The following is an 11,675-nucleotide window of genomic DNA, read 5'->3' as shown; positions in this document are numbered from 1 at the left end:
AAACGAATGCAATGTTTGTAAAATGTATCATATAGAGGTCAAATACCTCGCGATGTAATCAACTATTGTGAATCGTTTATAATGTATATGAACGGGTCCTTTCATTCTGAACACTTGCATAAAATAGAAACTAGAATTAAAGCTTTAACAAATAAACAATTAGAAAAGAAATGAATATATATATATATATATATATATATATATATATATATATATATATATATATATATATATATATATATATAGGTAACTTTTTCTCGAACTGCGATATCGGCATCACGTAGAGGGGACTTAACCATCTTCGCGATCATATGCCACCCACACCCACGTTAATTCACAACGATGTTGACAGTACCATCGAAGGTTAGAAAAACTAAATAGTAGTGTAGAGGATTATCTGCAAATATATTTGTCGATTGTTAAAATTGAAGGTTATACTACTTTTAATTTTAATTGCCAGACTTTATATAAGCAACATATTTAATAACATGAAAAGAAGATGAGACTTTATTCAGGTGCACCTTCTGCTTATTTTTGGCATACGGACAAACTTATTATAACAACTGAAAACAAACACAAGCATCATGCTTATATTCTTAACATATGAAGTACAAATATAAAATCCCTTGGAACCCCATTATGCTTATATGTCGATTGTTGGTTTGATATCATAATCAACTTCCATAATTTGAAAATTTCCGTTTACGAAATCATAGTGCCCGCCCATTAATTTAAGTTTCTTATCAGCTACTCCGGTTCGAACATAGGGGTATGATAGTAAATTCACCAAAGAATTCATCACCGACTCCTGTATTTACAAAATACAAAGTAGACAATTTAATACAAGTCATCATGTGTTATTTAGTACTCCCTACGTCCCAATTCAATAGTTTTTTTCTTTTTTGTGGAATATCTAAAATTAATAGTTCACTTTTATAAATATATAACAATAATGAGATAAAGTTCTTTTATACCCTTACTTATTTATGTAAACAAAATGTAGGTAAAAAGTAAATGGTAAAAATGTAAAGTGAATAAAAAATACAGTGTGATAATGACATTTATTAAATTATGTAGCTTTTATCTGGGGACTATCAAATTGGGACGGACGAAGTTTTAAAGAAACTTAGCAAACAAAAATATTCTCTGTTCAAGTTACCGATCTTTTTTGACTCACAAATAAAAAAATGAAATCGTTTACCTTCTCAATAAGTGTAAAAAGTTCTTCATCCGATGCGCAAGGATTCTGTGCAATAACCTTTGCTTTTGCAGGCTGGCCGATGCTAACCCAATCATCTATAAAGTCACTTTACATGACAACAAAAAACAACAATTTTACAATTAGTAAACGTTTCTTTTATATAAGTTATAATACTCCAATGTTACTTAGTGTTTTTCTTTGTGGTGTAAATGAAGTATACATGCAATTATGAAAAAGTGACTTACAAGGAAGTATCGACGTTGGGTAGAGACAATAGTCGTTCAATTCCACCACATCGACTATGTCCAATGACAAAGATAACCTCAACCTATATGATTATAAATTAACATGAAATTTCTTTGAAAGGCAATATAGTGACATCCACAAATTGACAAATATATACAATTTTCACATATATGTCCATCCTTTGGACTTAAACTCACAAATTCATGATCAGAGGGTTAAGTCGATACATGTAACTACTTTGTGAAAAAATGGCTTAACGTGTGCAAAATTTGCTAACTTTTGCATATTAAGTTTGACAAAAGTTATATATTTGGTTTAACTAGTTCGCTTGCTCTATTCAAAATGGATATAGTTGTTTACTTCTTTTTCCAAGATAATACTTTATACTTTGTTATAATGTGTAAAATAAAAAATAAATTTTTGTTGTCTAATTATCGAGTAAGCTCATCTAGCTATTTTCAAATTCTAGCTCTGCCACTCTTGCATGTTTCAAGTTTTGTTATGTTTTGTTGAGTTTTACCGAGCTCCCGAGACCACTTCCAACCATGACATCCTACATCACTATCACATCAGCGCCACATCATCTTTCTCTCTCAATTTTCTCCCATTTCTTCCCGTGACATTCTCATAACAAAACACTACCAACCATGACATCCTTCCTCTCCATTATTATTATTATTATTATTATTATTATTATTATTCTTTTTATATTTATTTATTAATTGTTATTATTATTTTATTATTTAAGTGAAGTGGGTCTAAATATTATTGACTCTTTATCTCTTTTATGTGTACACCGGTCACTTTATACATATATACAAACAGATCCCGCCCTCAGTTATGCTATATGACGACAACTTTGAGCACGAGCCTAGATTTGCATGTTGAGGGCGAGGCTATGCCTCATGATTGCCTACCATCGGCGCCCTCGAGGGCAAAGTGGAGAGCAACTCGAGGGCGGATACCGTTAGGAATGGTCTGAACATATATATATATATATATATATATATATATATATATATATATATATATATGTATATATATATCATCTTATGCCTAATTAAGCTGTTGGAAATTTAACATAATTTGACAACAACTAAAGTGAAGTTGTCAAATGACCTTGAGAGCTACGATTGCGTATTCAATTATTGCTCCAACTCCTGCTTGTTTTAGCTGCAAAACAAACATTAGTGTGTTACTAAATCTAATTAACATTGAAAAGAATAAAAGAAAATAAATCTTGTGCTTGATTAAAATAATGTTAAAGTTTAAGGGCTATTTCTTTCACCTGGTTAAATGCAGGGACCATATTTGCAATATTACGAGCCATGAAAGCTTCCCCGGGTCGTAGGTTTAGGATATTCGTAGGCGAAACTCGTGAATCCGAGCAAGCAAAAATTAGAAACTGCAACAATTTAATATTATTGCCCTTTAATCACTTGATAGGTACGTATTCAAGTATGAAAGGTAATTTACTACGTATTATAGTAATTAACCTAACTTGTCATATGCTAGTCTTAATTAAAAAAGTGATAATTATGACATAATTAATTACCTTGGGCTCCTGTTTCTCAGCAAGTTTACTATAGTAATCTGGATGCTTACTGCGAATTAGCGTCAATAGAAACAAATTAAAACAAGATGAAATTAACTCGTGCAACATGTATGTTTTGAAATAAATTTCAGAATTGCTAAAATAGTTTTGAAAAACATTTAAGAACTTTAATAAGAAATTCGAACATGTTTTTATTACTTGTTCATTATATATAGTCAATTATATCCTGAAAAAAACTTACAGTAACCTCTTGCATGTACAACAAGTTTTTGCATATTTTTATTCTTAATGACAGCCTTAAGGACTGTCATTAGAAAACTTTAACATTTAAATATATCTTTTTTTCCTCATTTTATAGATGTAAAATATATATTTTTTAATTTAAAGCGCAATCTCTCATACATCATTTTAAAGTGAAAGATAACTATTATTTGACAATTAACTCTAAGTAGCTTACTTAAATTCGTCAATCTTGAAGCACTTAAACCCGTATTTGATCCTTTCTATGGGGTCGAATGTTGATGATTGCGGAGTTGCTTGCAACGTTGTAATATTTTTATGACCGACATAATTTTTGTCTTTATCTAGTTCGTCACCGATACTACAATTTAGAAACATACACTTAATTAATTCGTAAACTATAAACATCAATCCTTCGAACAACAAAACTTGATCAAATTACCATATCGAAATAACTAAAAACAGCACCTTGAAACTTGTTTTGACGCAGCCGCATCTCCCTTAAAATATTTTGACATGTTGAAATGTTGTTATTTGATCCTGCAACCTTTCGTATGGAATGTAAATCTAAACACGTATGTGATAACACAAGAGAAGTATATATACTCGTAAATGCACCATTAACAATTGCTTAAACAAGACTATATTTTGTTATGCATGCTATTTTCAACATATTTATTGTTGAAAAAGATAATTCAAATTAAGTCAATGAATTTAAAAATCATACCTTACTTTATGGATTGAAGTATTTGAAAATTTAAGGTTAGTGTGTGGCTTTCTAATTGAGAAAACTGGGGGTATTTATAGGATACTTTTTAAATAAACATAAACAATTGTGTGATATTTTATCATGTGTATTATTATTTATATAAAACTACAACTTACGCCTAACATGTTTTGATCCACGAATATGATCACGACAGAGCTTGAACTCATAACCTCTTTGTTTGAGAAGTTATTGGAATACCGATATGCTATAAGCCATTTGGTTATCGTGTGTAAAATGAATGAAAGAATATTAGTTTTAGGAATTATATATGTACACGTTGCTTAAGAATAAAATTTTATTTGTATAGTCACACAAATTCATACTCGTATGTTATTTCATGTACACAAAATTCGATTATAGGAAAACATATGTCACAAATCCTCATGTGTCGTTTTACATTGTTTAATGAGTTTCTAAGTCGAATTTATGTATATAACAATATATGAATTTAAATGGCATATATAATTGTTTTGAATTGAAATACATGTGACTCCATAACCAAAACGATGTAATTGAGTCGTTTTGGTACGTAAATATAGTCCCCACATTGTATCAAAATTTGTAAAATTTAACGTGCCATATTTCTAGCTTGTATCTAAAAATACGTTTGCGAAAATAATAGATTAAGCTCAATTCAACCCTAAAAGTTGACTCAATGGAATGAGGAATTCAAACTATTATAATGATCATAATATTTAGTCCCATAGCCGATGTGGGATGAGACAACTCAACACGCCCCCTCGGATGAGGAATTCAAACTATTATAATGATCATAATATTTAGTCCCATAGCCGATGTGGGATGAGACAACTCAACACGCCCCCTCACACGAGGCGCGAATTAATTACTGTGGGCGCGGTCCCAACATCAATACCTTAGTTATGATAACATGCGGAAATAATAGATTTGAGCTCAATTCAACTTCAAAAGTTAACTCAAGGGGATGAGTAATACAAACTATTATAAGGATCATAATATTTAGTCCCATAGCCGATGTGGGATGAGACAACTCAACACGCCCCCCTCACACGAGGCGAGATCATTGCGGGCGCGATCCCAGCATCAATACCTTAGCTCTGATACCATGCGGAAATAATAGACTTGAGCTCAATTCAACTCCAAAAATTAACTGAAGGGGATGAGAAACTTAATCTATTATAAGTATCATAATATTTAGTCTCATAGCTGATGTGGGATTAGACAACTCAACACGCTAGGGGTGGTCAGTATTTTTTTTTTTTTTTTTGAAAGGCAAGTTGTTGGCATCGAATACTCTCATTTGCCACGCACGCACGCGCTTTCGGGCAGGAAACCCGAACCGCATTACAGGGATCCGAACCTTAAACCATCCCGAGGGGCAGGCGGTCGGACCTGGGTCCTGAATACGAGCCGGTAAAACCTTCCCCGGGGCAATTCGGCTTTCAGAAAATAAATCCCACGAATATTTTTAAGGTGAGGGACTCGAACTTGAGACCTCCCCACCCCATCCCAATGCACAAGTGCAAAGGGGTGAACCACTTGACCACAAGGGTGGGTTCGGGGTGGTCAGTATTTAGTTTGAATCCGTTTAACCCGGAAACAAAACCGAAAAAGTCGAAACCGAATTCGACAAACGGTTTTCGAACCGAGTAAAACCAAAACCGAATTTGAATTCGGTTTTCAGTTTTGAAAATTCTGACTTTGGTTAAATCGAAAACCGAAATCAAAAATTTTAATGTATATAATTTGTATATTTATGTTTTAATGTCATTATCTCATATGGACAATTAGGTGGCTAAGTGGAGTAACGTCGGGTGCTTTGTCGCCGATTTTATCAGCACTGTATCCAGATTGTTACTCCAACTTAATTGATCTTCTAAGTTGTCACGACCATTGGTTTTATTCGAAAAATGAGCATATTTTCTTGTACAAAAGTGAAAAAATCTCGAGTATCCTTCTTGTATTTAGCCTACTGATTATAGTGATATAGCCTTCTGTCTTTGTTCGAGTTGTAATATTGAGGTTCCAGCTGCTACTGGCCTCTTATTATGAATTTATCATTATATTAATAAAATGTTTCTTGGCTTTCCAAAAAAAAAAAAAAAAAAAAAACTCAATCATGCATTGCATGTATACTTAGAAACTCGTTGTCAGTTTTTTAAATATCTTCCTATCTTCTTTGATTAATTTTCTCGATTACTACCAAAAGGAATATTGTGTATGCAACATATGTTGTTAATAAAAAAATTGTGGTTGTTATTCAAGTCTAGATAATAGGCCGGAGTGCATCGTAATCATATTTATTTTATTATATTACTTTTAATTTTAATAATTTTTATAAGGACCTTGATTTGAGCTTTAAATTTGTTTTCAAAGGTACGTTTGATAGCATTAGCTGAATATCAATCGTGATTTGTAACTTATATTTTTTTTAAAGGTGTTACATAGCGCAAATTCGATAACAATACTAATGTTAAAGTATCTCAGGTATATGATCACAACATGTCCTCACAAATATAACATTTAGATGTTTTTGAGTTTAATGTTTCAAATTTACCTTTTACATGGCATTATGACTATATATACTTAGCATGACAAAGGTAGAAGATAGGTAAAGGAAGATATTTTTTATGTTCAAATTAGTCGGAAATGATGAATATTTTACTAGAATATATAAGGTCTAATTGAATTATTTCTTTATTGTTTTAGACCAAATTCATAGGGAAAAAGTAATGTCAAATTTTAATTAGTTACTACCAAGTATATTTAATTAAATAAATTATAGTTATATTATATTATACACCTAGAAAACTTTAAACGTGAATTGCGGGACCACCTTTTATTTCATAGTCTTATCTTATTATTCTTATGGTTATCGTTATATGATTATGGTTATGTTTATATGTACATGTTTATTTTATGTTTAGCTTCGAAACGTTGTTGTCAATATTTGATATATAATATCCGGAGTTTTGTCATGGTATCAATTAGGTAAAACTAAAACGATCAAAAAACAGGTCACTAATAATAGTATATAAGAAGAATTTATCTCATTAAAAAGGTGTAACCCGTGTATAAATTTTATTTTATATCTTAATTTATTGTTCACGTACACAAAGGATTTCAGAAATTTTATATTTGTTAAATCTATTTGAAAGCAATTTTTCTATCCATAGAACATTGAGATGGAGGACTTTCTCTACTTTTGTGGTGTTTCACTCTAGGTTGAGAAATGACTTATCTTTATTATGATATACGGGGATGATTGTTTACAATAAAGCAACAAAGTAATTGCCAACGAAGCAGTGCTTCAACGGTACCCATTGAGGGTCGTTGAAATACATGATCTACTGATACCAAAAAATCGCCGTTAAAAAAAAAATGAAGACAACGTCCAACATGTAAAAACAGGGCTAAGACAAACCATTCCATCGCTTAATTCTTGTCGATAAGCTTGTAAACGAGTTGCATGAAAGAAAAATGTGGTCTCGAGCATCAACCTCTACACAACATGTGTATTTAGTTTCTACTGTTCCAAAACCCCGCAAATTTTGTTGTTCTTAAACAAGTACACATGTACTTGAAATATTGATGTATTAAACTTATCTTTCAACTATTTATGTCCTATATTTATTGTCAACTATTTTCTTTTGAGTTGTCTCAAACTAATTGTCTACTTCCATAAATAGATAAGAATAATAAAGTAAATTTTTATATGTCATTGTTTTATTCATGTAAAACAAAAAAGTAAATAAAAACTAAAAGGTATAACTAAAAAGTTAGCAAAATGTACATATGACAGTCTATTGTTTTAAATGTGTGATTTTTGTCGAGGTACGATAAAGATGAGACATAGTGAGTAGTAATGTCATTTGTTATTTGTAAGATTGACAATTCGAACTCAAATCTTCAAAAACAGGTCTAAGAGCATATGCTACGCGAGTACAATGGTACACCCCTTGTATATGCGGCACACCACAACATGGCGGTGTGGGGCTGTTGTGAAAGGAATTGTTGTGGTGTTGTGGGGGCAAACAATGATATTGACAACGGAATGGAACGAAATTGATTGGCCCGATTTTTTATTTCTTTATTTACTCAACAACTAATTACGAAGTATATTTTACAACATTATCCACAATATAACATTTATCACAATGCCCTCCAACCTACAACAATGATATGTTAGCATAAATCAACCTCCCCAACACCACAACATATACATTTATCATAACAAAGGGTCTAAGATCACAAATAATTGTGATGTTGACGTGGAGTGGATGAGGGATTTTTTTAGTTATGCCTATGACGAGTTAAGTATGTGGGTTGTAATGGGGAAAGTTGTTGAGGGCGTTTGTGGGTGATGTGGCAAAATATGATTGGAGGTTGGGTTAAAAAGTGTTGAAAGAGGTAGAAAAAGAATTGAAGAAAATAATAAAAAAAAATCACAAACACACTTGAAGTCTAGCGTGTTACTTTGACTAACGGCCAAAGACAAACGCCCCATTAGACCACAGATAACGCGGCGTGATCTTCCCTGGTTCCGCCTACATGGCATGAGAAACACCCCACAAACGCCCGGAATGGAGGGTTTGTGGCCGTTTGTGCGGCGGCGTTTTTCGGCGAATCACGGAGGCAAGAAATGGGCAGTTTGCTAGGTGGCGATCTGTAATTGGCTGGTCAAATAAAGACGTTGGAGGGGTAGGCGTTGCAGATTTAATTTTTTTCTCCTATAAATATATATACAATCTATTTTTATTTTTCATTCTTCATTTCACCATTCTAAACATATACATATACAATCCAACATATATAAACATATACATTCTACTTTTCATCTACAAAAAATGGAGTTTTTAGCCGCGAGTCTTGATTTGTTGTTTGATACCACCTCGTCCGACGAAAAAGAAGAACACCAACCTACAAGAACTCGTATGCAACGAAACCCACGACGTTTTATTAATAGAGATCGTGAAGCGGCGGGTGCTAATTTGTGGAAGGACTACTTTTCTCAAATCTGACGGGTGCTAATTCGTGAGCGTATATTTGGTGTTCTACAAGGTATGTTTGCTATTTTAAAAACTCCGGCACGAGTTATGAGCATTAACAAGATGAGAAGGATAATGTATAGTTGTATTGTTATGCACAACATGATACAAGAAGATAACGGTTTTGCCTTGAGTACTGGGGAACAAGAATGGTTAGATAAACCCGAAAACAAGCCCCGTCGCAATATTAGGAGAAGGATCAAAGATCGTCGATCACGAGAAAAGGAAATTCGCGATCGAAACGTACACGATCAACTACGTGAAGATTTAACGGCTCATTTTTAAAACCTCTCAACAAATTTTTGTAGTGACCCGGAAAATTTCGACTAATTTTGAACCAAACTCACGATACGATTTCATAATTCTGACATGATAAGCAAAGTCCGTTATGTTGCGTCTCAAAAATTTTGAACTGTTTCATATATTCAATTGACCTTCGACCATTCCTGACGATTCACGAACAACTAATTGTAAATAGATACATATATATGAAGGATTAAGATAAAAGTTGGACTATAAATTGATTACGAAGATTATAGGTTGGACAAAAATATTTTTACCTCTTTAGTTTAAATTTTAATACTCCGTACATACTAATTGGAACAGAAAACAAATAATTAACAAATCTTTTTTATTAGGTTTCAAACAATTAATGACTGAAATAATTAAATATATTTAAGCTAAGAATTTGAGATTTTTAGGAACACTTTTGTACGTTAACTGTTTAGCAATGGACACGATATATCATCCTGAAAAACTTTCAGTAACATATAGACAAATAATCCTCACATGATTCGTTTGATTACTGTATGTAGTTGAAATTTGTGGTTACTATTTTTTGTTTGATTAATCATAATCTAATATATATAAATATACATATGAATAGATTATTACACAGATTGAACACCCATTCCTTTTCTTCCTTATTTCCTAATGAGAACCAATCACCCATCAAAACAAAAGACCACTTGTATGACAATTAACCAAGACTTACTGTACTTCACTATTTCAAATTGATAACCACTTAATACTGTTTTCTCGTCTCTTTCTATCCACTAGTACATTCACATTCACATTATTCTTTCAATTGAATTACTTGATTCCTTGTCTTCAATCTGTTATAAATCACTATCCTAGTTCCCATGTACATATACATATATATACAATGCATGATGCATCCCATATAATTATATTTCTTTATTTTTCTTACTACTTAACTTCATACCACCATAACCATCATCTCTTGTTTGATGAACAAAGATCATTACTTTCGTTTTAATGCTATGTTCGATTTCTAATTCCTACCATCACCTTTCACCAACGATTCTCACATGAACAACCCAACACCCAGTTACTTCTCTTTCTTTCTTCAATCACCAAACCACACCACCACATGATATTATTGAATTGAGATATTATTAAATTAAATTTACTGTTTTACTTTATCAATTCCGTTACACATCCATCTCATAATTCACGTGATTGTTAATTCATAAAACTAAAGTTTACTAGTGTTTTCCTTGTCCACTATCCAATCTAACTAATCTATTATATAATATACATACATATAGACATTATGCAGAGACAATCAATCATGAGACAACTTTACTATTAGACACTATTTAAGTAAATTATGATATTTGATTATTGTTTCAATGTTTTGCTTTAGACTCCACAAATATCTCACTACATCATTATATACATATAAATTAACACTTGCAGATTAACAATCACCACACCCATTTGCATTTTCTTATTTCTTGACTACCACTACCTTTAAACATCATAAACCACCAACATATATAGATGACAACCATTTATATATTTTTTCGAGTATGTACTTCTGTACGTCAAGGAGATATTTGATATCACAGCACTAATAAAACTGAACCAGTTTCTTTTCCTTCTTCTTCGAAACCATCATCCACCACCATCTAGTCAGTTTTATTGATCACGACTTGCTACTGATCGGTCTCTCTCCTGCAAAACTACTACGGTTTCTGTTGAACCAAGGCCAAGGGAACCCCATCAATCATTATCATACCTCATATATATACGACTACAACTGCTCACTTTGTTATACCGCTCAGTCCCATAACCGAAACCTTCAAACTTTGCTCCTGGTGCTATGGTTGCTAACTACTGCTATCCGAACTGTATGGCAGCCAAGAACCATCACCAACTTATTAACATCGTTCGGGTACTTCTATTTTTGATCGACCCAAACCCCATAACCATATTCGAGTATTATTTTTTTACTACTATTAATCGTAGATCATCTTCATTAAACAAACACCGCAATCACCATGAACCATCAGAAATTGATCCTGCTACTCGATTATCATTCTATTTTGTTACTTCTTTTCGCGAAACCAATGAACATCATTAAACCTGCAAAACCATCATGAAATCTGCATCCTTTCTTGAACCCGGCTGTTTTATTCCTGTTTTTGAAACAGTGAAACAACTGTAAACCATTTTTTTTATTATGTTTCTTCGTTCCCCGTTACCACACCCACACGAAGAAGATGAGAGAAAGAAGATGAATAGTGGTGGGTTCATGATGTTGTTACTCATGACTTTGTTTGCTGCAAATCGAAGTTATATTGATAGGTGATAATCGTGATTCCATGTTGA

The 11,675-nt window shown here is 32.4% G+C and overlaps 1 protein-coding gene across 4 annotated transcripts; it reads right to left on the bottom strand.

Moving 5' to 3' along the window:
* Window positions 1-478: 478 nt before the first annotated feature.
* LOC139866655 (carbonic anhydrase 2-like) lies at window positions 479-4,004 on the bottom strand. 4 transcript variants are annotated; one of them, XM_071854945.1, is made up of 9 exons: window positions 3,970-4,004; window positions 3,711-3,789; window positions 3,460-3,603; window positions 3,003-3,051; window positions 2,736-2,852; window positions 2,567-2,620; window positions 1,447-1,529; window positions 1,202-1,307; window positions 479-808 (listed from the first exon to the last, which is right to left on the bottom strand). In XM_071854945.1, the coding sequence occupies exons 2-9, from the start codon at window positions 3,758-3,760 to the stop codon at window positions 644-646; spliced, it is 768 nt and encodes a 255-aa protein (XP_071711046.1). In that variant the 5' UTR covers window positions 3,761-3,789; window positions 3,970-4,004; the 3' UTR covers window positions 479-643. The 4 variants fall into 4 exon arrangements, with proteins under 4 accessions (XP_071711046.1, XP_071711047.1, XP_071711045.1 ...); XM_071854946.1 differs by having other exon boundaries at window positions 3,711-3,782; window positions 3,970-4,002; XM_071854944.1 differs by having other exon boundaries at window positions 3,711-3,809; window positions 3,970-4,000.
* Between the last annotated feature and the right edge of the window lie 7,671 nt (window positions 4,005-11,675).

This window comes from Rutidosis leptorrhynchoides, chromosome 9, assembly GCF_046630445.1.
Source record: "Rutidosis leptorrhynchoides isolate AG116_Rl617_1_P2 chromosome 9, CSIRO_AGI_Rlap_v1, whole genome shotgun sequence".
Lineage (NCBI taxonomy): Eukaryota > Viridiplantae > Streptophyta > Magnoliopsida > Asterales > Asteraceae > Rutidosis > Rutidosis leptorrhynchoides.
Note: the sequence above shows the minus strand (reverse complement) of the source record. Positions and strands in the feature narration are given on the sequence as shown.